Genomic DNA, 26,120 nt, shown 5'->3' with positions numbered 1-26,120 from the left:
GAGCGGCAAGATGCAAGCTTCAATGAGACAGAGACAGATAGGAGCAGGTTTTTCAATTGGTGTTGAGCAATAATAGATCTTGACACCTTTATTGGAATTGTGCTGGACTAATACTGGAATAAAAAGCTCTCCCTGGCTTCTGCCATCATTTTACACCAATACATATTATGACACCTTGGTTTAAAATCTGCGTTTTTAAACAAAGATGTGATCATTGCATTGAGTTGGAAGAATGGATGCAGATGACCTCAACTCCCCAGCTTGTGCTAACCAACCCAGAGGCACCATCACTACCACCGCAACTCAGATATCACAGGATTTCAACACTTGGCACTAACTACCCTATTCTAAGATATACATTACATTTTTATAAGGTATAAAAATATTACTCACAAAATATACAATCAATTCACTTTGTAGTATATTCTGTGGGCGCTTTGAGATGTCTCAACAACTTGATAAAGCGTTATATCAAATGCAAGGATTATTATTATTATTATAACATGCCAGAGTGCTGTGGACCTGCACATACCCTCGTTAAGATGTCTCAAAGTGCTTCACAGGATATCCTGTAAACTGGATTGTTCATTTTGTGGCCGAAACGTGGCAACCAATTGCAAACAGCAATGTCCCAGAACAGCCATGGAGTGAGTGATCAATTTTACTTGGGGGATTTGTTGGCCAAGACACTGGAAGAAATTCCCTTCCCTTTTCAACTAGTACCATGGGATCTTTAATGTCCACTGACAGGACCAAGGTTTAATGTCTCATCCGAAGGACGGCATCTCGACAATGTGACACCCCCCATCCTGCACTGAAACATGGAAACATACTGCAGTGGGTATCATAACTGGCATCAATTCCTGACGTACAGATACCTGGTCTGACATGCAAGCCGTGTGCCTCTGGGCAATAAATGACACCAGCAGATATAACTGAATTTCAAAAGTCCAAGATCTGCAACAAGGCAAACACTTGAGTATCCTCAGACTGGCAAATGAAAGTGACCCTGAGAGAATCAGCAATGTAAATGCATTACTGGTCATCTGCTTTTTCAACGATTCCAACAGATCAAGGACAGAGGGCCCAGCACACTGCGACTATGTCAACGTCAGCTGAAGTGTAGTTTCAGGACTGAATTGCAAAACACAAGTTTTTGTGCCTTAATTTTTTTTATGGCCAGCTGGATGTCAAACATATTTGGAAACTATTGCCAAAAAACAATAATAATGTGGTCACTCAATCCACCGCTGTTTCTGGGACACTGCTGTGCACAATTGGCTGCTGCGTTTTGCACACAAAATATACAGTCAATTCACTTTACAGTCTATTCTGTGCAGCATTTTGAGATGTCTAGAAGATGTGAAAAGCTCGATTTCAAATGCAAGGATTATTATTATTATTATTAAGAATATCCACACCAGACAGAGTTCCACATGCGTTTGCCACCGACACATGTAAATTCCCACGTCTGGAATAATAATAACCTTTGTATTTGATATAACACCCTATCAGGTCATCGAGACGTCTCAACCCGCTTCACAGATGTACTGTACAATGGATTGACTGTGTAATTTGTGGGTGAATCTGTACTCCCTGAAGGGACGCACCCTGCTGACCCAATTCTGGGGCGTATTAGGTGCAGATGGAAAGAGTAAAAGACTTGGGAAACCCACAGTGTGCATTGGGGTACATGCTGGAGTTTATTCAAACTTAAATTGCATAGATTGCTGTTGAAAGCAAACTTTCCTGCTGCTTGTCCAGCTGGGAGTATCCTCCCCGGGAGGGCATTGGCTAAAAGGAGAATCCAGTCTGCCCCTACTCGTCACTGGGGCAGGCTGTTCGGTTACTCAGTACATCCAAATGAAAGAGCGAGCTATTAGATAAAGATTAATACCTGTCCTCCCTGGGAACTCGCTTCCATGCTCTGTAAATACTTCTTTGATTCCTGAGTTATTGCTTCATGAGAAATATCTGGTAACACAAACAGGTACATTTCAGCCTTTTAAGACAATGACACAAACTGCAAAGTTTTGTAAAAAGGATAAAACTATTTTCATGCAACTCCCACGTCTCCAAACATTAAATCTAACACTGAACCCAATTCAAAATAGTCCGACATTCTCAGATCCCTCAGAATATACATTCATATCATAGATATATCCTAAGAGATCACCCACAATGCATTACAACCACTGAACCTTATCCTGTGAAGTGCTCAGAGATATCTTCCCAATGTAAAAGGTGTGGTATCAAATATGGATTATTATTATTATATTTTAGCAAATCGCTGGTACAGACTTTAGTAGACTGTTATGAAGGGAGGGGAGATGTGGTAGAGGTGAAGTCTCCCTTTGCAAGATAATTCGTAAAGAATCCATTGACCAGATTGAATGGCACCTCTGTAACACAATATAACACATACACACAGTGTAACACACACACACACACACACAATGTAATGCACACACAGTGTAAAACACACACACACACACACAGTACACACACACTCTTTCTGATTTATATGTTCCCCATGGGATGTCATCCGGGTACACTTCCACATGTATGCAGACGAAACCCAACTCTATTTTTCAGCTGCCTGTCAGACCTCAGGGGCTGGATGAGCGCAAACTACCTTCAGCTGAACGTTGACAAGACGGAAGCCATACTCTTTGGCTCTCGTCAACCTCTGAAATCTCACGGCTCTCACCTCCTCCACCTACCCAACCTCCCCCTAACACTCTCCGAACCCGTACGCAACCTAGGGGTCAGGTTCGACCCCCAATTATCCTTCCTCCCCCACATCCGGTCCCTCACCAGCACTGCCTTCTACCACCATTGCCCGTCTCCGCCAATACCTCACTCCAAAAGCCGCTGAAACCCTGGTCCATACCTTTGTCACCTCTCGGCTGGACTACTCTAATGCCCTCCTCGCCAGCCTCCTCTCCACTACCATCCACAAAATCCAAATCATTCAGAACTCTGCCGCCCGCATTCTCACCCGCACGAAACTCCGCTCCCCGATCCCCCCAGTCCTGGCCAGACTGCACCGGCTGCCTGTCCCGGAGAGGATCGATTTCAAAATCCTCACCCTTGTATTCAAGTCCCTGCACTCCTCTGCACCCCCCGACTTCTCTGACCCCCTTTCTCCCCAAAACAGTGGCCGCTGCCTTCATTCCTCTGGGTCTGGCCTCCTCCTTGTCCCCTGAGTTCTCCGCTCCTTCCTCGGCGGCCGTGCCTTCAGCCACTATGCCCCGAGGCTCTGGAACTGCCTTCCTCACTCCCTTCCCCTCGCTCCCTCCCTTCCTATTTTCAGGTCTCTGCTGAAGACCTTTCTTTTCGACCGCACCTTTGGTCACCTTCCCCCCCCTCCCCCTGTCTCCTCCCCCTCCCCCCGGCTCGGTCCCGGGATCTTTAACTGTGAAGCGCTCTGAGACGCCGTCCAGTGTGGAGGGAGATATATCAATCCAAGTTGTTGTTGTATAACACACACACAAAAACAATGTAACACACACACACGCACACAAACAGTGCTCTGTAATGCAAATTATTTATATCAAATGGATAAAAGCTCATCTTTGAGTAGTTACGAATATCATTTGAACCCCATGAACATGTTGCAGTCCTGCAAAACACTCCGGCCTTTTCATCAATGTCAACAGATCTAAGTCCTTTGTGCTTGGCTGGCAAACACATATTCCTGTTGCAGTTTGCATTGCTGCCAAAACCTCCCTTAATGGCTGAGTTTTGTAATGCAGCTGTGTGTCATATAGCATAGGCAACAGAGCGGAGATTATATCTTTGTCACAGAACCTACTTGTTTGTAGTTGCATTATCCAGACTTTCAGTTCTATCAAACTATGTGCATAGAAACAGTTATCTTCTTTTATACAGCCAAAGCGCACTTCATGGCAACACAGGTCAAGCTGACGGGTATCATCAAGATGATGGATTTTAGAGTATTTCACGGTTGTCTCACGTAGTATATGAACGAGGCATCTGTTTAAAACAAGCAAGCAACAAGGTTAGAGATCCGGTGTTGCACTTATTTTTTTTGGTCTGATCCGTGCGGAAACCCATCCTCGTGCTTAAGAGTAGCCAAACCAAAATGAGAATTCCACGCACTCCACCTACACATGGAAATCCCAGAGTTAGATTGTTGGAATGGAATGCGCTCTCTCTCCCGGGAGGGACGCTTCCTGCTTACCTAATTCCAGCAAGAATTACACACAAGTTGGTAGGAGCCAAGGCTTGGGGACCCCAGAGTGTGCATTAGGATCTGCTGGAATCTGACCAGCTAAAACCGCATAGTATGCCATTCATATTGCAGTCTGGCAAGCCTTCCCGCAGCTTGTCCAGCTAATAAAACTCTACCCATTAGGGCTGTGGTTTGCAGGGGTAACTGGAGTTGAATGGAATGATTCCCTGCCCCCAGTAACTGGCCTGCCCTTCCAAGTCCTGCTAGGTTGGCGGTGCTGTCATCAGCAGTGCCCTGAAATACTGTGTACCAGCTCAGTTGCAGGTGCAAGCCTTGTTCAGCTGTTAGCACACTCGTAGGGTGTGGGTTCAAGTCCTACAACAATAAATTACATTTCTATATCGCCTTTCACATTGGAAGGACATCCCAAAGCGCTGGAGAGTCAAAAGTTTGTACCCAAATTGCAGGTTGGAATCAAGGGGGGTGGGTTACTGAACGCACGGACAAAGAGGAAGATCAACAACAACTTGCATTTATAATCGTGCCCGTCACGAGTGAGAGGCTCAGTGCACTTAAACAATGGCGGAGTTTGACACCAAGCCAGGTGACTGTAGTCACTGCCAAAGAGGGGACAAGACAGAGGAACTGAGGCAGGGAATATCAGAGGGTTGGGGCACAGTGGCTGAAAGCACGGCCACCAATGGTGGAGCAGAGGGCTCGAGTGAGGGAGGAGTTGGGTATGAACAGGTTGGAGAGGCAGGGAGGTGCCAGGAAATTAAGTCATCTGCGGGTGAGTGTGAGGATCTTAAAATGGATTATTTCCGCAACAGGAGCCAGTGGAGGCTGGCAAGGACTGTATATAATATATATATATATAAAAAAAATGTTTATTTTGAAGCAAAAAAAGCTGTGGTTGGTCACAGCCGTGATGACGAGGGCAGCACAATGCACTTACTTGTTATGGTCAAAGATATGCTTGGCATCAGGATTGGAACAGCACTCAGGATTATCCTTATTCCTTTTGTTTATCATTCTGGGCTTGTTATCAAAACAGATCTAAAATTAAACAAAAGACAGTAAGTCCAAGAAACCGAAAGCAATGGTCTTTGGAATGCCATCCCACAGTCCCTTCGCCTCACTCCCCCTCAAAACAATCTCTTCGACCGGGCCTTCAATCACCTTTCTACCCACCCTCTCTGCCCTGCAGCCCTCCTGATCCCAACTCCCAGCTCGAGTGCCAATCCTCGATTGTCCAACACGTAAAATCATTTTGCTTAAATGAAAGCCCCAATGGATCAGCAGAGGCTCAGACATAGTGAGTTGGAAGTTAACGAGCCTGACATTCAGAGGAAGAAAAGACAACAACAGTGGAGTTCAATTAGCAACCGGCGAGTAAGTTAATAATAATAATAATCCTTGCATTTGATACAGTGCCTTATCACATCTTCGAGACGTAAAAGGAATTGACTATATTTTGTGGGCGAAATGCAGCAGCCAATTGCGCACAGTAGTGTCCCACAAACAGTCGTGGATTAAAGTGGCCCACATTTTTTTAAAGGAGTTATTACCCCTGGAAAAGTGATCCACTAATCGACTAACAACCGGGTTCCTACTTATTGCTAGGTAAACAGAGGCGTGTAAAGTAAGGAAACTTGCCCAACGTTTCACCCTATCGGGAATCAAACACCTGTCTCTCGCTTGCAAGGCGAGTGCTCGAACCACTGAGCTACAGGACTCCACATAGTCCTATATGAGTTACAGTCATTTGCCCACCAATGGCTCATCCATGCCTGGTCACTCAGCTCGCTCGCACTGTCAGGATCAATGTCTCCACCAAGCAAGTATCTCTGATGAGGTTACAGTATAAATAATGCTGAAAATAATTTCTAAGAAATCACAAGGTTACAAGATTGGTTCGGATGAAGAAAGCCCTTCGGCCCGTCTGAGAACTGATAAATCAGTGTCCCCAGGTCAGGGGCCCAGATAGAATTGTCAAGCGCTTTGAGATGTCCTCCTGAGGTGACAGGTGCCATATACAAGTGTATTGTGTAGAGTGGGAACTCCAGTGGGGAAACAGGACAACACAGGCACAATGAGCAAAACAGCTGTCTTCTATGCTGAGATTTCCATCATGCTATAACTTGAGTCCCAAATACTTTGTTTTGAAGCAACATTAGCAGCATATCTAATGTTCGTTTGCAGCGAAAGAATAGTTTAAATGCTGCATTTCACTTACCTCACAGAGAAACATAAATATGCCATGGTGTTCTTGTAGAAGTTTGGCTACGGTCAAATTGACTTTCCCACTACTCCCAAAAGGATCGAACAGCAGCTCACGATTAAATGCTCCTTTGCGTTCTAGGGTCCATATATCTATCTCTTCTTGGCAATACGCAAAGGTGCAGTGACCAGGGTATCTACACTCTTCTCCTGCGGCAACATCTAAGAATGAAACAACAGAACTCAAAACTAGTTTTACACATTTAGCCATGATCACTACAATGCTACTTGACAGTCATGTGTTAACAGTAACACACATCAAATTCAGGCAGAAGGCCATTGAACCATCTCTCCTGTCATTCTAACTCCCTATACGATTCCTTTGAACATCTCTTTCAATCATCTAATAACCCTGAAAGCCATTTTAGTGTCCAGGAGTTATTCGAGTTCCTTTCTGAAACCCTTCTAATTCCTTTTCTCCACCACCTGGGCTGACAGTTTGTTTCATGTTGCTTGTGCTTGTGAACTCCCTGGGAGCTTAGACATTAACAACTGTGATTGCAGGTTCAAACATTAATAGCAGCTCTCTTCTCAATCCACTGTACAACACATCTCACCGCTGACACAAACTGACAGATACTCATTTCTGAACCTCAGATTTGCTCTGAGGGCCAGCACAGACTCGATGGGCTGAAATAAGCTCCTTCTGCGTTGTGAAATTCTGTACCTCTATGAACCGAAAATAAACTTTCATCTGAACCAACAACATCTGTGTTGGAAGTTACATAGTTCTCATCTTTTTTTCTAAGCCGTGTCCTAACTTCCAACAACCTAGAATCATAGAATCTTACAGCACAGGAGGAGGCTATTCAGCCCGTCGTGCCTGTACCGGCTCTTTGAAAGAGCCACCCAACTAGTCCCACTCGCCCGCTCTTTCCCCACAGCCTTGCAAATTTTTCCTTTTCAAGTAAATATTCGATTCCCTTTTGATTGAACATCTCTATTAAATCTCCCCTTAACCTTCTCTGCTCTAAGGAGAACAAACCCACTTCTCTAGTCTCTCCACATAACTGAAATCCCTCATCCCTGGTATCATTTTGGTAAATCTTCTTTGCATCCTCTCCAACGCCTTGACATCCTTCTTAAAGTGTGGTGCCCAGAATTGGGCACAATCTCCAGCTGAGACCTCTCACCTTTACATATGTAATATGGTCCCACATACTGATTCTTGGTTGGTCTCGGTCGTATCTTCTTCCATGACCTGTCTTCAGAGTTTTTCAATCTACAGATTAAAATATCCTTCTTACACTTATGTTCTCCGTCTCCACCGTAAGTGCAAGTCAACATTTTGGGATCTGAAAATCATGAACATTGTGAAATTATTATAAATATAACAATAATTGTTGCTTTTGACATTATATCTCATCATGCCGTCAATACGTCTCAAAGTATCTCACAGAATATACTGTAAGGTGGTGAGACTGGGTGTATTTTGCAAGCCAATTTGCACAAGCAACATCCCACAAGCAGCCACGGAGTGACCAGTTTTACTTGGGGGCTTGTTGGCCAGGACATAAGGATAAACTCCTTTCTCTCCATTCGAATAGCTCCATGGGACATTTAACGTCCACCTGGACAGGCAGGCAGGACCTCGGTTTAACGAGCCATCCGAAGGACGGCACCTCTGACAATGCTGGACACACCCAGCACTGTACTGGAATGGAACATCAGCAGACTACATGGGTTGCAAGTCCTGATACGGAGGTTGAACACACAACATTCTGACGGGAGGCGGGAATGCTACCAACTGAGTCTGACACACGCAAGCTGATTGTACTCGGCATTTTCACAAAGTATCACTTGTGAGAAACCATGGTTAGAAAGGTCCTTAAGCATCGACCTCCCTCCAAAGTTTTAGTGAACGTTAAACAAACACTCTTGAATAAGACCAGGTAGATTACATTACTGAAACGCCATTCGTTTTTCGTATGCAAAGAGGCCACGGCAGTCCAAATTCTTCACATGTGTCACAGCTGCAAGTGTTTCCACTTTCAGAACAGATTTTTCATGGTCACAGTTCAATACATTTAGACGCTGAGGACAGGCCCCACGACAGCAAATATGAGATATGCAACACAAACAAGCAGAGGTTCTGTAAATCATACACAAAGTGTTTGAACGGAGACGGACGATGGCAGATTGCAGGTGAGGAAAGGTTTAACGAGTTTAACAAGGTATAGGATCCTGACCTATAAACAAACCAAACCTCATGTAAGAAATGCCTCTCAATTGCACTGTGAGATGCTACTCACGTGAAGGGGCTACGTAAATGCAAGCTGTTGTTGTATTGCAGAAATGATAATGAGACTTAACTATTTTGTGTTCTACATTGCTGCTCTCTATTGAGATCCAACAGGAACTGGTATCATTGCTCTGCTGGCTCTGGCCTCTGGTTTGTCCCCCATCCCCTCCACCATCAGTGGCCCCGATTTCAGCCACTCCTCCCCAAAGCTTTGGAACTCTCTTCCCCAATCCCTCTGCCTTCCTTCCCCTCTTTTAGATCATAACTGAAGACCTTCCTTTTTGATTGCACTTAACAGTCACCTCATCCCTCCCTTCCCCCAGCTCGGAATCAGGTTCCGTCATCGGTAAGTGCACGAGACAATGCCCGTGTGAAGGGCACAATATGAATGCAAGTTGTTGTTGTACACTGATATATGAATACACGCAGAAAGATATGCTGTGTAAATACTTTCCTTACAGTAATGTTCCATTTATCTCCATTAGATCAAAGATGTCAAGAACATACCATGTTTTATCCTCACCTGTTTTAAAGCATAAATGGCATGCCTGTTTGAACTCGTGTGTGTCTGACAATGGATGACATGGCAGTTGGGTGGGTAATATGTTTGCTCCTGTCTCCGTTCCTCTCAAAAAGGCACTTTCATTTTGGCCAATGATTCCTAGGTTGGCATTATTACTGAACAGACTATTTAGCTGCAAAGAAATGATAGAAAGCAATTACTGAGTATATTTTTTCAATCGTATAGGGAAAATCTATGAATTTATAGCAGAAAAACATTGCAATACTACAACTGCAAGCATTCTCGCCTCTCAGTCAAAAGGTTGTGGGTTCAAGCTCCATGTCGGGGATTTTGAACTCACAATCTACGCTGGCGCCGAGTCCTTCTCTCCACCCTCGGCGGCCGTGCTTTCAGCCACTATGCCCCGAGGCTCTGGAACTGCCTTCCTCACTCCCTTTCCCTCGCTCCCTCCCTTCCCATTTTCAGGTCTCCGCTGAAGACCTTCTTTTCGACCGCACCTTTGGTCACCTTCCGCCACCTCCCCCTGGTCACTTACTTCATGGCTGTTTGTGGGATACTGTTGTGTGCATATTAGTTTGCTGCGTTCGCCCACAAAACACCCAGTCTTTACAATTTACAATAAATCCTGTGAAGCGCTTTGAATGCTTCTTGATAATAATAATAGTAATAATAATCCTTGCATTTGATATAGCGCTTTTCACATCAGGAGGACGTCCTAAAGCGCTTCACAGAACACACTGTAAAGTGAATTGACTGTATATTTGTGGGCGAACGCAGCAGCCAATTGCGCACAGCAATGTCCCACAAACAGTCGTAGATTGAAAATGACCAATTTAATATTGTTTTTGCTTTTGGAGGGATTATTATTAGGCTCTGTGTGGAGTAAGGAAACTTGCCCAAGGTTTCGCCCTCTGCCTGGAATTGAACTCAGGTCTCTCGCTTGCAAAGCGAGTGCTCTAACCACTGAGCTACAGAACTCCACAAAAGATGCTATGTCAACTCTAAGGATAATTATTATTATAACAACTCAGTTCCCAACCATCTAACAAGGTGCTTCACAGGATTTACTCGTGGATTCCTATAGCTAATAATTAACAAAATATGTGACAAAGATCAGTACACTTGGAAAACCATAAAGAATTCTGTTGCTCAAGGACTTATCAAGAATGTGGTAAGGATACCCTACGATATTATTATTACTGTAAAGTGCAGCAACTGCGTATTTTGTAGGTGAGCCTGGCAGCCGGTTTGTATACAGCAATGTCCCAGAATCAGTGAATGAGCAATATTATCTGGGGGATAATATGACTTGGTTAACATCTCATCCGAAGGATGGCACCTCCGACAATACAGTGCACCCGCACTGGAGTGTCAGCATAGACTATATAGTTGAAAGTCCCGATACAGGGCTTGAACCTACGACCCTGTGACTCAGAGGTGGGATTAACCAACTGAGCCAGGCTAACAGACATGACAATGATATGTCTTCTCTTTGACCGTGCCTTCAGCTCCCCTCTCGACTCTCTTCCTCCTCCTCGCTCCCTCCCTTCCCTCCCCTCACCCTGACCATTTCCCCCCTCCTCTCTCCCTCCCTTCCCTCCCCTCACCCTGACCATTTCCCTCCTGCTCGGGTCATGACCCAACTGTGCAGCGCCTTGGGACGTCCTCCTGACGTGAAAGGCGCTCTATAAATGGAATCTTGTTGTTGTTGTTGTTGTTGGTTACTCACAGTCAGAAAAGAATTGCTGCTATTATGTCCTTGTACTCCAGCCTTGAGACCTGGAGGGGTCCCTTTAAGAAGTGGAGGCAGAGAGGGGGAGAAACAAGAAAAAATCAAATCCGTAAAAATACACAAACTTTAATCATCTTTACAACTTATGCGCTTACTACTAGTTCCAACTATTGTTACTTTAGGCAACATTATAAAGTTACTTTTTCTGTCTAATTTTGCAAATTAACTAACTAACTTATTATTATAAATAACTGAATCCCAAAACAAAACAACAAAGTAAAACAGAACAAAATAAACAGGGACTCTACAACATTATCTTAATACCTGAACAAAACAAATCAGCATATATTTTATTTGAAATATTGGTTTTGAAAAATTCAAGTACTTTTAAAATATTTAATCTTTTATGGTTGTCCTACCAAATTTCAATTCACTAAATTGCTTCAGGACAGGGCCACTGTTTGATGACATTTCCCCACATGGAAACTTCTCAGTTCCACTGGCATTTCATGGGACAACCCTCATACAAGCAAGATGGTCCCAACAGAGAGGGAGAAATATCTGAAGGTGTTTCATACAGACAAGGATTGGCAGAAGCATAAAATCATGAAAACCTTCAAGGTCACGGGACAGAAAATGATTTCTATGAATAGGGATATTAGGAAGATAGGAAAACAGGAACAGGAGCAGGTCATTCAGCTCAATGAGCCTGTTCCGACAACATCATCAAATTACATTTGGATAGCGCCTTTCACGTCGGGAGGATGTCCCAACGGAGAGGGACTCGGGGATGGAATTCCAAAGAGGAGGGGCAGAATGGTTAAAGCTGGTGGGCCAGAGAGGCTGGGGACATGAAGTGGAGGGAAGTCACTGCACCTAATCCTGTACTTTCCAGAAGGTTTGTGAAGCGCTTCAAAACCAATACACTTACCTGAGCTGGGGGTTGGGATCAGGGATTTGGACCTGAGCCAGGGGTTGGGATCAGGTGGGGTAGAGGGCAGGGAGGGTGGGGGTAGGAGGGTGACTGAAGGTGCAGTCGAAGAGGAGGGTCTTTCAAATCGGTTCCAACTAGAGGCTCCGTCTCTCTCTCTTTTAAACTATTCATTCTGCCTCTACAGCTTTCGGGGCAGAATGTTCCACATCTATGTGTGAAGAAGTGCCTCCTGACCCAAATTCTAACCATCATAGCTATGATTCGAAGGCCAGGCAGGCTACCTGAACTGTACTGAAGCCCACAGCCCCAAAAGAAACGCAGGCTTGTGTTTGCCAAACAGTTATTACCTCTTTGAGATTCTACAATAGGCAGAGAATCTAAGGAATCCATCGTGGAACCATATGTATTGTACGTTGATAGCATATTCATAGAAAATGAGTACACTGAGGGTAAAGTCACTGAAGGAACACAATTATTTGTAGCTTGGGGTGGTGGCACTAACATAGAAGCAGGGCAAGGGATACTGGGCGATACACTGACCGGTATCTTAGGTCCTGTAATGGACCCAGACTGCTGCAAGAGAAACAGAGAAACAATCAGCTTTTTCAAGGTTAGATACATATCTACATAACCATAGAACATATTCTTCTCCAAACTGTAAATGCATATTCACCCACAAATACAGTCACTACAGTCAAGTTTATATTGATATAGCACATTTCACATCAGGACGTTGTCTCATGCACTTCATGTAGTTGACTGGGAGCCCGAGCTTGGGGTGAGGGAAGCTGAGGAAGAAGGAAAGGGATAAAGGCGACTGAAAGCACAGCAAAAAAGGTCCTAAGGCAAGCTTTAAAGGTGGGGAAGGAGTGGGTACAGTAGAGCGAGCGACTCAGGCATGGAATTCCAAAGAGCAGAGGCAGAACGATTAAAGTTCACCCAACGATGGTGGGGCAGAGGGATTGGGGACACGAAGCAGAGGGAAGTCACTGCACCTAATCCTGTTTTTTATAGAAGCTTTGTGAAGCGCTTCAAAACAAATACACTTTACAGTAAATCCTGTGAAGCTCTTTGTGATGTTTTCCAGATGTGAAAGACGCTGTACCAAATGCAACGGTTATTATTTATTATCATTCTTACAGGCTGAATCAAATGCAAAAGTTTATTATTAGCTTGAATCATATTATTGCTTCTTTGGAATAGATTTTATAACAACTTGCCTTCCAAGCTGGATAATGTTTCAAAGTGCTTCACAGAGACGAACCGGATCAAATCATCCTTGCATTTGATTATTGAGCAAGGTCAGGAAGGGGAGTGGCATGAAGATAAAGAATAGCTTGCATTTATACAGCGCCCTTCACGCAGGTTAGCGTCTCAGAGCGCTACACAGTGGTAAGGATGAACGTTGAAGGTGGAGCGATAGGTGACCAACTGCTCAGTCAAAGAGGTAGATCAAAAATGTTGACCAAAATGCTACTCACAACAATAAAATTACATTTGTATAGCGTCTTTTGCCAATGGTGGGACGGACGAGGCGAGGATGTGAAGCAGGCCGGAGCCTGCGGAGCGGAGGGAGCAGCCACGTTGATGGGGAGTTAGGAGGTCGCAGAGGTTGGGGGAGCCCGGTGCGGGAGAGGACATGAGCTGCAGAGATCTGGATGATCAGCAGCCTATGGAGGGAGGAGTTGGGGAGGCTGACGAGCAGGGAGTTTGCATAGTCGAGCCTGGATGTTATGAATGTGTGTATGAGGGTCTCGGTGGCCTGCGGTGTGAGACAGTGGCAGAGCCGGGCGATGTTGCTGAGGTGGGGGAAGGCAGAGCGGGTCACGGCGCAGATGTGGTGTATGAAGGACAGTTGAGGGTCAAACAGGACGCCGACATTCCATATTGGCTCTGTGAGATGTAGAGTGCATCCATGGAGGGAGATGCTGTCAGCGCCTGAGGAATGGAGGCACTGTCGGGAGCCGAGCAGGAGGGTCTCAGTCTTGTTGACATTCAACCATAGGAAGTTAGCTCTCATCCAGCCTCAGGCAGGTGTTTAAAGACAGTGAGAAAGGGTGCCAGGCGATTGCAAGGTCTCTCTTTCCCTCTCTCTGAGTCACCGAATCCCCCAAAAATCTGATCACTTGCACTTAAAAGGTGGCTGGATTGCAAAACATTTTTTTTTAGAAATTGGATGCAAGAATCTTGCAATGTATTTAAAACACAGTGGGACTTCCTCGGGAAATACCCTGCTCTAACCACAATATGCTCAGTGGTTTCTAAACTGACTAACATTTTTGTGAGCTAAACGCAAGTTGGAGGATCTGAAAAACAGCCACGTAGAGGTCACACGTAACAGGCTGTTTTTGGTTAAGTAAAAATAATAATCCTTGCATTTGACATAGCGCTTTATCACATCGTCGAGACATCTCAAAGCGCTTCACATGATTTACTGCAGTGTAATTTTGCATATTTGGTATCAAAATAAAAAAAGTCTGCTTTACACCCAAACTCAATGTTTGCTTATTCAAACTGAATGTTTTGTAATTTGCCAAACCTCAACCTTGTTATTAACTTTTTAAAAAAAAAATAAGAACAGCAGATCGATTGATCAATCATGCAGTCACTCGGGAAGCTCTGAATTCTGTCTTACCATTGGAGCTTCTTCCACAGTAGGTAAAGAATCTAGCAGCTCATCCAAATCATCTCCAATCTTATCGCAGTCAATAAAGTCCAAACGTGATTGAGGCACTGAAAAAGACAGCCCTCCTCCATTTACTAGCACAGTGGTGGGAAGAGGGATATTATGCGGCAGTTGTACAGTAGGTGGAGGAGAATTGGAGGAGACTGGGAACGATTCACACATTGCTTGAGGAATAATACCATTTGAGGACAATGATGTAGAAAAAGAAGATTCTGAATTTAATCCTGGGAAATCTACAAAAAAGAGACAGTAATATTAAAGCCAATTTTTACCTACAAGAAAACAAGTTGACACTAACCATGACTTATATCTTAAGACATTTCCATTTTGTTTGTTTTGCCAAAAGGCAATCTCAAAAAGTACATTACCAAAGACCATTTCGTAATTCTCGTTATTCTGTGTATAAAATAAATAATCCTCGCATTTTGATGCAGCGCCCTGTCACATTGTCAAGACATCTCAAAGCTTCACAGGCTGGGATGATTTCAAGAAGTTTTTAACCTTGTGAATGCTAAAATCATTACAGTAGAAGATTATTGTTGGCTTGAGTTGAACTCTCTTTAATAAAAATGATCCTCAATATGTAAGATAATAACATGCTTCCAATTCACTGAAGACCCAGATGTTCTCCAAGTAATAGAATTATTGACCAGAATCAGGAAAAGAATATCTGCAAATTCCAATTACTTATTAATCAACTTTCTGTGGAGTATCTTTTAAAATACAAACTCTAAGTTTTACGAACAACGAACATTTACAAGGACTCGTCAACAGGTATTAAGTTAGGGCACTATTTAATGGATCTTGCTATCTAATTCTATGTAATTTTAAGTTATATCTGGTTATGATCTCAAACATATGTGGGACAATAGTTCAACAGATTCAGTAGCAAGAATGAAAGAGAGGAAGAGAAAATGAAAGGCAGCTTACCCGTTTCTATATCTTCAATAGAATTCAAACCATTGGAATGCTATAGTGGGGGTGGGGGAGAAAAAGGAGTTAAATTTAAACATATATTTATAATGGTTACTGAGTCCATTAAATTATTTTATCTTATAGCAGCTGTTGCAGCAGGAAAGAGTTAATAACAACAAGCCATGCATTTGATATCATCAAAATGTCTCAAGGTTTTTCTGTCAAGTGTAAATTTAACTTAAGTTGAATTTAATAAAATAATGCTACAAGAGTATTGACCAAAAACATTGATAAAAATAATGTCAGCAAAACTTCCTTACTTTATTAGTGGTTTCAGCAGAACTGACACCCATTACTGGATTCAAGGGAGACTGCAAGAGAATTGCAAACACTGAGTGAAAATCCTAACAATACAAAGGGTGAAGCTTCTTAACAATAACAACTGCATTTATCTAAAAATAATCCATGCATTTGATATAGCGCCTTATCACGTCTTTGAGACGTCTCAAAGCACTTCACAGAATATATTGTAAAGTGGACTGACTGTGTATTTTGTGGGTAAAATGCAGGAGCCAATTGTGCACAGCAATGTCCCACAAACAGCCATTTAACATCCTTTATGTAGGGTAGTGTCTCGTTGCTCTATAGAAAGAGAGGAGGGAAGAGGAGAAGGTGGTCTAGGTGCAGTTGAAGAAGTAGGTTTTAAGGGACAACTTGAAGACAGACAAAGAGATGGACAAGATGGAAGGGTAGAGGGAGGGAGTTCCAGAGGTTAGGGGAGTAGAGTCTTAAAGCTCAGGGGAATTGGTGTTTAAAATAACATTTTGAAGTTAAGTGAAACTTGTATATGAGCGCATAATCGGGACTGTACTCACCTGAGCTCTTATATAAGCTTTCCGAATTTTTAATCCCAATATTTGAGCTAATTCCTGGGTTAGTTTCATGACACCGTCATCCTGCAAAATAAAGAGTCGCCTTCAGTAAGAGTTTGCTTTGCCTCTAAATTCATTCATCAATAAAAGAGTCACAAAGCCACATTCATAATATCAGTCATTCTTTGAGTCATTCTTGTTCAGGTACTTTTCTGATGGATGGGGAAAGGGGAAAAACAATCACTGTCTGCCTTTACATAACAGCAGAGAACGTTTTGTTACCTCGTTACCATGAGAGATGAGTGCATGGTGCCCCTCAGATTCTTCTCTCAGGTAGAAAGATCCGTTCCGGGGGGGCGGGCGGGGGGCACTGCCTTAAAATCAGAACCAAGATCATTAGAGCTGAGGTAATGAGGCATTTCTCCACATAGAGGGTTGTGCAGATGTGAAGCGCTCTGCCCCAGAAAGCTGAAGAGATACTTGGTATTAGTGGTATTAAAGTATATGGCGAAAGGATTAAAAGTTCTGGTAAGAACTGGCGGAACAGGCTGAATGGGATGGGCTGAATGGCCTCCCCCTGTTCTCATGTGTACCTAACCAAAGTAGCAAGAATACTAGCAAGATGGATCAGACGCAAAGATTATTTTTGCTACCAAAGTAGCAAGAATAAATCTTTGCACCTGATCCATTGCCTTATCACGTCATCAAGATACAAAGTGCTCACTGAGGTAGAAGTGGCTTCAGGAAGCCAAATGCTGAAACCTCTTAATTCCAGTTGTGAGTAATAATGTTGCCACAATATCAAAGGCTCCTCACTGCAGCATGAGCAGCAGGTGACATGCTTGGCAAGAGAATTTGGAATCAAAAAAATCACTTTCTGTAGAGCTCTCAGCTCCTGTTCTCCCTGCAAGCCGAGGCCCTAGCAGGTAGGGTGGGCTCCAGTTGGACAAGCAGCAGGAAGCTCGGTAGACAGTGGTTTTGATGACACACTATGCGCTTTTAGCTTGTTAAAATCCAACAGTACCCCAACGCACACTTTGGGAAAACTTGTCTTTCTACGGAATTGGTAAGCAGAGTCCCTCCTGGGAGAGAGGCCTCATTCCATGTGCAGGTGGTATACATATGTGGAACTCTCATAACATAACATGTAGGAGCAGGAGTAGGTCATTCGGCCCTTCGAGCCTACCCCGCCATTCAATCATGGCTGATCTTCTCATCTAACTCCAGCTAATAACCTGACCCTGCCTTATCCCCATATCCCTTAATCCCTTTTGCAATAAGAAATCTATCCATCTCAGTCTCATTTGAATACTGTTAAGCATGGTGATGGGTTTCTGCACGTATCAGACCCACATCTGACCTCAAAAAATTTGCATCTTTAAGTTTGGCGATTAAGAGACGCAATTGTCATTTTGCTTACTTGTGGGACACCTAATGAACATTTTGCAATAACATTATAGGCTTCTTTATGCCTTCCTAATTCCTTCAGGGCTCTTGCTTTTCGATAGAGAGCTCGGTAGTTATTGTGGTTCAGCTGTAACGCTTTGTCACAGTCTTCTAATACTTGATTGTAGTGACCCTGAAACCAGAGAACAACACATAGGTAAAAAACCTTTACAGCAAAAAGTCAAGTGTCACAATTAGTCTTTTGGCCTGAGGAGGGGGGCGGGTGGGGCGAAGAAGTGGGGGAGGGAGGGAAGAAAAGGTTTGCCGAAAGCTCTTGCTGAGTAGATTGGTTTCCGATGTGCCCAGTATTTTGTTGCCTCTCCCATTCAAATTGTACTACAAGTAAACTACAGGGGTACAGGGAAAGAGTGGATAAATGGGACTGAAAAGATTGCTCTTTAACAGAACCCAACACAGACGGGGTGGGCCGAATGGCCTTCTTCTGTTCCATAAATTTCTATGGTTCTAGGGCTCAATGCCCAAGCTTCAGGGAAGAAGGGGCAAGAGCAAGAACATTCAGAGGGACTATTGGAAGAGAAGTGAGCTGTGGCTGTGTTAACAATATTCCAAATATTGTTGCCACTGAACGTTTTCCAAAGTGAATATTGAGCTCGCTTGCCCACAAAACACATTGTCACTGCACTTTTATAGTATATCCTGTAAAGCGCTTTGGGATTTCCTGTCACTCTGGCAAGCTTTCTTGCTGTTTGTCCAGCTAGTGGTTAACAAGAGTGAGCGGGAGGATTCCCTGAAAGTGTAAACTAAATCACACTGTTTGTGAGCTTACAATATTCAAGTAGCAGGATGCACGATTTGTATAAAGCTTCTCTTTTACTCCATCCACAATACTGATATCTTCAGATGATGCATAATCAGCTACGTTTAGGGCCTCAGTATATTGGTCCAAAGCATCTTTCCAATTGCCTCCTCTGAACTTATCGTTTCCGTCATCATATAGGTTTCTGACAAGATCTTGCAAAAAGGCCTGTAAATTGAAACCGATAATATTAATACACGTTAATGATCCATTCTCTGGTTCCCTTAAAAGAAGGCATTTACCACAATGTGGAGAAGCAACTTCCTCAAGATCTTACAGTGAAGAGATGAATGGTGCAGTTTCACCATTTTGGTTCGGATGACCCTTCAACTCATTTGATCTTATCCTTCCAAAATTCTCGCCCGACCATCCTCCCATCACAGCATCAAGCTGCTTTTTAAATGAGTCCCAGCATCCTGGCCTCATCCACCCTTCCTGGTAACCTGTTCTGGTTGGTAATTACCCTCCGAGTGAATAAATATTTCCTAATGTCTTCCCTGAAATTGCCCCTTGCAATTCTAAACCCGTGTCCTCCTGTTCTATTGCCTCTGTGCATCCTAAAGTATTGTACTGGGTTTATTTTTTCAATCCTGTTTCCATTTTTTCCCTCTCGCCCTGCCTAACTCTGCCCCCTACTTCCCACCCTATCTCTCTCCCTGTTCCTTTTCAACGAATGGGGGAGAACAACAAACTCTGGATTCTAACCAGTGAACTCCTGGCCTACAGAAACTGCGGCTCTATCACTATTCTATCGGACTGTCCTAGATCACAATTTCGAAATGGTATTGAGGTGCCCGACACACCAAGGTTGCATCAGCTGCTGTGTTCTGGTTTAGTATTCAATTTCCTTCTGATTTGTATGAATATTGTAATGTGAGAATAAAACAAAAATACAGTATGTCAAAGTGATGCCTATTCAGGAAATGGATACCAATTTAGAATACGAGCATTGAGACTGAAACTCAAGCAGTATAAATCACCTGAACTTTTTGATGTTTGCGTAATATTATAACCCTGCCTTAAAGAAGCTAAACACTTTCCGCAATAAACCCCCCTGCTTGACGAAATCCCTTCCTCCCAACCAATATCAAAGGTAAACAAACAATATTATCAGGGCTTGTGTATATAATAATAATAATAATCCTTGCATTTGATATAGCGCTTTTCACGTCAGGAGGACGTCCCAAAGCGCTTCACAGAACACATTGTAAAGTGAATTGACTGTATATTTGTGGGCGAACGCGGCAGCCAATTGCGCACAGCAATGTCCCACAAACAGTCGTAGATTGAAAATGACCAATTTATTATTGTTTTTGGTTTTGAGGGATTATTATTAGGGCTCTGTGTGGAGTAAGGAAACTTGCCCAAGGTTTGGCCCTCTGCCTGGAATTGAACTCAGGTCTCTCACTTGCAAAGCGAGTGCTCTAACCACTGAGCTACAGGACTCCACGATATATTATATATTAAAGGTTTAAAGGGAAGAGTTTTACCTCATACTCTTTCTGGGAACCAGGATATGGCAACGTTGACCTGCAAAAAGAAAAATAGTTTCTTTGCATTAACAAACCTTTGTGATCTCTCGTCTTTCACTCGCATAGTTTTTACCAACTTTTAATCTACACCAGATTCTTACTAAACAGCGTGAAATGCAATGTTATATACAAGCACACTATATGTGCTTGTAACCTGTTGTCACTTTGAATTTTGGGACAAGAAAGGTTGCACTGGCTACCAGCTTATATAACTGTACTTGCACTTTTCACCTTGGGAGGACATCTCAAAGCGCTTCACAGGATTTATTGTAATGTTAGTGATTATATTTGTAAGCAAATGCCCAGTCAATTTTTGCCCACAGCAATGTCCCACAAACAGCCATAGGACAAATATTACCATGGGATCTTTAACATCCACCTGAACAGGCAGACGGGACCTCGGTTTAATGTCTCATTTGAATGATGGCATCTCTGACAATGCAGCATTCCCCCAGCACTACACAGGAGCATCAGCCTACACTATGTGAGTTCAATGTCCTTGACATTTGGCGTCATCCCACAACTTTCTAATGCAGAGGGAAGAGTCCAACAACTGAGTCAGGCTTGTGGACACTGTTAATTACATGATTAATTACAGCCACAGCTGAACTTTAAAACGCTTCCTGAAAATTGAAGCAACAGTGTGGGCATAGATATTGGCTTGCTATCCGATTGGCAAGAATTTTGCAAGACCTGTGTGAGTCATAAACTCCCACTCTCAACACAAAGAGATTTCACTTGACCCTTACCTACTCAGAAAGCAAATTAAGTAGGATCTGAAAATCAAAAGTGAGGGGGGTAGAGAGATCTGACAATAAAAATATTTCAAAAACTATGTTTTGTTTGAACAAACTACACCCACTCAGCTCAAAACACCACTATATAACCTCGTGGGTTAGTCTGGCTCAGGTACATCAATCTACGTCAATTGGTAGCACTTTCACCTCCGAGTCAGAAAGTCGTGGTTCAAGCCCTACAGTGGGATTTGGAACTTATTTTGTCTAAGGCAATTCTCAAATGGATTGCTGGGGTTGAGTTGTATTGTTAGAAGTGTCATCCTTCAGATGAATGTTAAAACTGAGGGCCCTGTTTAGGTAGCACTATTGGAAAACAAGTTTCTCCTAGCGTCCTGGCCAGCAATCCACCAGATAAAATTGCTCACTCACTTAATGGCTGTTTGTGGGACATTGCTGGGTGCGCAATAGCTGCCACGTTTGCCTACAAAATACACAGTCACTATCCTTCACAGTAAATCCTGTGAAGCACTTTTGAGAAGTCCGTCTGACGTGACAGGTAGTTCAAATGCAAGGATTACTGTTATTGAAACACAAACTCCCCTTCACAGTATATCCTGATGCTACATGGATGGTCTAAGAAATGAGACCAGAGACAATGGTACAGTGGGTCCTCTTCTGAATGATGGGACAGGGGCTGACTGTTAGGGAGAGCAGAAGGAGCTTTTGCCCTGCATCCAATGATGCTATGCTTTGATCTGGGAGCACTCGATACAGATAAAATGTGAGAAGTGAAAACTTTTCCATTTCCCAGCAGCAACAATCCTCGCCTTGATAAGCACAACATTCAACATTTATAGCTAAACATTGGTCACTTGCTTCATGGCTGTGTGCAAGTTGTTTGCCTACAAAATGCACTCGATACACTTCACAGTAAATCATGTGAAGCTCTTTGAGAAGTCTCGATGATGTGAAAAGGCATTATATAAAGAGCAAGGATTGTTATTTATTTGCAACATATAGTATATTTAAAACACAGTATATTTAAAAATGCAAACAATTTTCATGGGATAATGTCAAAAGAATTTCTGAGCTTTGCATTCCTTTTCACAACCAAATTCACCAGAATTAATCAGGCATTTCCATTTTACACTTCGCAGTAGAAAACCAGACAATTGCCGTTTATGCTCCAATTAAGACCACTGTGACATTATGGCAAGCTTGCGATATCGAGAAATTAAATTACAACTACACCAACAGGCTGCCAAGACACATTTTGGCCAAGTGGAAAAGATTTTAATGTAACCTAGTAATGCAAGCAAACACAATGTCATAGCAGAAGAGATTTGTTGTTGAGGAATTCAACGTTCTGCCTGATTCATACTGGGGAATTTGGCTGCAAAAATTCCAAATTCCTTTAATGGCATTTGTGTGCGTCACCCTGGCAAGCCTCATGTTGGGATTTGGAACTTGCCTACAAATACACTACAAATACAAGTCACTATAATTCACAGAAAATCTGGTGAGGTGTTTTGAGACATCTTGACATGGATTATTAATATTATTATTCTCCAAGGATCTCATTTTATTGACTTTATGCTCTTTAGCTCTCAGATTCAAAAAAATAATCTTTTAAATATATCTTTGTGGCATTGCACAGCATTGCTGGCAGGTGAGTGAACCTTAATTATATATTTGTAGGTTGCCTCACCCACCATACTAAACCTAATCAACAGATTTTACCTTTACAAAACCACTGGAATTAAAGGGTGGCTTTCATTATCATTTTGATAAATGTTTGGGACCTGTTCACATAGGCCCCAAACAGTTATAATACTGATAAGTATATTTCTTTTATAATTTTTCAGCATCTGTAAACATTAAGATGAAGTATGCCTTGGAAATCCAGACACTTTGTTCTATCATCAAAATATATCTACTGGTTATCAACAGTATAGACAGTTAGCTTTTGGTTGACCCGTTTATCACTGCAAGTTTATTGTTGAACATTTAAAATCAAAGTATTAAATTAACAGTCCTGTCAAATAAGGTAAGGATACAAGACTCAAAAACAGTGCATTCAAAACCACAATGGACAAAAGAGAAGAAAAACATTTAAAAACAAAAGGAAAGACTCAAATTGTTTTCTTTTGCTATAATAAAATGTAATAACCTAATAATAATTCTCTAATAATTTAAATTAATTGTTCTCTTTAAACTAAGAACTAGGTTCTCAGCTATTCACCAATTCAGCAAGCGAAGTAATAATTATAATAATAATCCGTGCATTTGAGAAAGCGTCTTATCATGTCATTGAGACATCTCAAAGAGCTTCACAGAATATACTGTAAGTGAATTGACTGTACTTTGTGCACGAAACATAAAATTCCTATGGAAAACAAAATAGCAGCAGCACCTCTACTTTACAGGTAAAAACCATGTCAAAGTGACCCGATCACTTTGTTGTCTTTTGGAGCCAGTTTACAGCCAGAGCCCAATTTTTCTAAAACAGACGATAGGGCCCAGGAGACACAGTAAATAAGGTAAGAAAAGTGTCTTTAAGGGGGAGATGGAGAAAATAGGTAATCGAATAAAGCTCACTGGCTAAAATTCGGTTAAAATTTAAAATAGGGAGGGAGAGCGAGAGAAAGGAGAATAGAGACAGGGAATTGGGAGAAAGGGTAGCTGGCAGGGAGAGATTGTTATTTTAAAACTGTATTTAAAAATGGAAGTGTTTACAGTCATTTGAGTAATAAATTTACTCCTGAAATGATATTACTGTATCGTTTGTTTCAGGTTCACACATGGTGTAAGGCAAAACCTGTCGGCCCAGCCAGCCGGGAATTTCCCCGGACGTGCCTGTGGCCTCAGTTTAACAAGTGGATTATGATTCTGTCAACTGATGGAATATCATTTTTTAAAATATCAGCCTAATTGCAATCAGTGTACATCCTGAAGCTTTTACATGTTAGAGATTATTTACATGTGTATTAGAGTACATCCTATGACATGACAATGAAAAACGCAAAACTGATTTGATAACACAATAAACAGACAATACATCTGGAATGTGACAGGTCAACAAAACGGTGATGCATAATGCTGTAAGTATGCAGAAGACAATGGTAAATGTAGACTGTTGTGCTGTAGGTGATAACTTATGGCAATAATATCCATACAGTGAATCTATCTATCGTTCCATCAATCAATCCACATAATGAACAGAGGCAGGACTGAGGATAAAGTAGTGGCTGTGGATTTTTTGGACAGGTATCACAGTCTTGTGTTCATTGGTATGAAACATCACACAGGGGAGTGAAAGCAGACGCCACAGACCATCTACACATTAAAACTAGGTTGGCAAATGCCAAAGCGGCAGGATACACGTTCACACCCTTGATTCCAATCAAAGACTGAATTATCAATTTCAGTCAAACATGACGTAAGCAGATAGTTTTCCACACTGAGGGAGGAGGCAAGAGTGAGTTACCCTCGTTTCAATGGCAAGCTCCAAAGTGGCATCGTCAGTGAACATCAGCTCAGTGATTTGCTTCTACAGGAGAAAAATTTTGATTTCTTGCCGTTCTGAAGAGGATGACAAAAGGTTTCAGAAAAAACTTACTGGATAAACTGCAGTCCTTTCTCGATTTCCTGCCACCTGTTATTCTTGTCCATGGATACACTGGACATGTTGTCCCTTCACACCCGATTCCTCTGTCGATAGCAATTCTGAAAGTCAAAGAGACACAGAGTCATCACAATAAGACAACTACAATTTACATTTCCCCTGGGCTAGGGATGGGGGAGGATGGTGTGAAAAGTAACTAAAAGCGTGCTTGAAAATTAATGGTCTTAATGTGGATTCCAGCAATTTGTTTTAAACAAGTCCGAGAAAGTCCATTGCGTAGCTAACAATGTCTCATCAACGACGACGTTGAATCTTGTGTTCTGTAAACATGCTCCACTGTTCGCAGCTTCAGTTTTTCTGAAGAAGACCAGTCCATGAGCCTCCGTGATTTTTCTTTGGTCAACTAAAGCAATCCAGAATTCTGGGATTGCTTACAAAAGACTCTAAGACAGAGTTCGTGAAAGCGAGAGCAGAACAGCTGAAAGCTCGGCCACCATTAGTGGGGTGGATCAGGTGGAGGGCGTGAAAACAAAAAAAACACTCAGATGTATCCAACTTTGCGGCACTGTAAAGTGCCATGTTTATCCCTTATTACTCCACAGAGGAATGAAGAGTGTGGTTTTAAATACCGCAAATGTCAGGCCACATCTTTAGACACTGGTTACAGACGATCATAACATCACAATGCTTAATCAGTAAAGCTTGTCAAACCTAAAACGTGTTTGTAAGCTTGCAACAGACCCATGTAATTAAATTCCATTTAACGGTGCCACCAAGTTATATAAACTAGCCTTTCCTCCAAACAGTGTACAACACCCTTCTGCAACTCAACTTGTGTGTTGTTTTAAAGAAAACACCACACCTCAGAGACTCACTACATAAACTGGCTTTTTCTACAAGCAACTGAGCAAACAAAATATGCAAGCGTCGAAATGGTTTTGTCAAAGCTATTAAAACAAACAGTACTAATATGCATTTGTGTTTCCAATCCGTGCGCTCAATGAAAATCAGTCCAGTAAACAGTGATGGTCACGTAGAGTTAATCAATGAACTAAAAGAAATCCGACAAGCGTGGAAAGTATTTAAAAATAAGTTTCATAGGCACAGGGAGATAAGTAGATATTTTGCTAAAATACCCTCTGAATGGAAATCAGAGTTATAATAATAATCCTTGCATTTGATATAGCACCTAATCACATCATTGAGACACCTCAAAGCACTTCACGGAATATACAATAAAGTGAATTGACTACATATTTTGTGGGTGAAACGGGCAGCCAATTACACACAGCGGTCTGTGTCCCACAAACAGTCGTGGATTGAGTGACTAAATGTTTTTTGAAGGGTCCGCCATCGACTAACAACCGGGTTCCAACTTACTACTGTAAGGAAACCTGCCTAAGGTTTTGCCCAGCCCGGGAATCAAACACAGGTCCTCTCACTTGTGAGGTGAGTGCTCTAACCAATACAGTTTCCAGAGCTGAAAATTAAGAGGCTTCAAATATATTTTAGATATTCATCAAAGCTATTTGTGGAGTCCTGTAGCTCAGTGGTTAGAGCACTCGCTTTGCAAGTGAGAGA

The 26,120-nt window shown here is 42.5% G+C and overlaps 1 protein-coding gene across 1 annotated transcript in view; it reads right to left on the bottom strand.

Annotated features, from left to right (window-relative positions):
* zc3h7a (zinc finger CCCH-type containing 7A) overlaps positions 1-24,722 on the bottom strand; it is a 30,352-nt gene extending 5,630 nt beyond the window's left edge. The window contains exons 1-16 of the mRNA XM_042341148.1: positions 24,534-24,722; positions 20,136-20,175; positions 18,616-18,813; positions 17,803-17,961; positions 16,386-16,466; positions 15,831-15,881; positions 15,526-15,565; positions 14,545-14,828; positions 12,257-12,482; positions 10,973-11,034; positions 9,244-9,415; positions 7,612-7,773; positions 6,435-6,640; positions 5,154-5,254; positions 3,818-3,999; positions 1,898-1,974 (exon numbers count right to left, since the gene is read on the bottom strand). Coding sequence (XP_042197082.1) covers positions 1,898-1,974; positions 3,818-3,999; positions 5,154-5,254; positions 6,435-6,640; positions 7,612-7,773; positions 9,244-9,415; positions 10,973-11,034; positions 12,257-12,482; positions 14,545-14,828; positions 15,526-15,565; positions 15,831-15,881; positions 16,386-16,466; positions 17,803-17,961; positions 18,616-18,813; positions 20,136-20,175; positions 24,534-24,601 — 2,109 coding nt within the window. The 5' untranslated portion in view covers positions 24,602-24,722. The remainder of the gene's footprint in view (positions 1-1,897; positions 1,975-3,817; positions 4,000-5,153; positions 5,255-6,434; positions 6,641-7,611; positions 7,774-9,243; positions 9,416-10,972; positions 11,035-12,256; positions 12,483-14,544; positions 14,829-15,525; positions 15,566-15,830; positions 15,882-16,385; positions 16,467-17,802; positions 17,962-18,615; positions 18,814-20,135; positions 20,176-24,533) is intronic.
* Between the last annotated feature and the right edge of the window lie 1,398 nt (positions 24,723-26,120).

Source organism: Callorhinchus milii, unplaced genomic scaffold (assembly GCF_018977255.1).
Source record: "Callorhinchus milii isolate IMCB2004 unplaced genomic scaffold, IMCB_Cmil_1.0 Scaffold16, whole genome shotgun sequence".
In the NCBI taxonomy this organism is placed as follows: domain Eukaryota; kingdom Metazoa; phylum Chordata; class Chondrichthyes; order Chimaeriformes; family Callorhinchidae; genus Callorhinchus; species Callorhinchus milii.
Note: the sequence above shows the minus strand (reverse complement) of the source record. Positions and strands in the feature narration are given on the sequence as shown.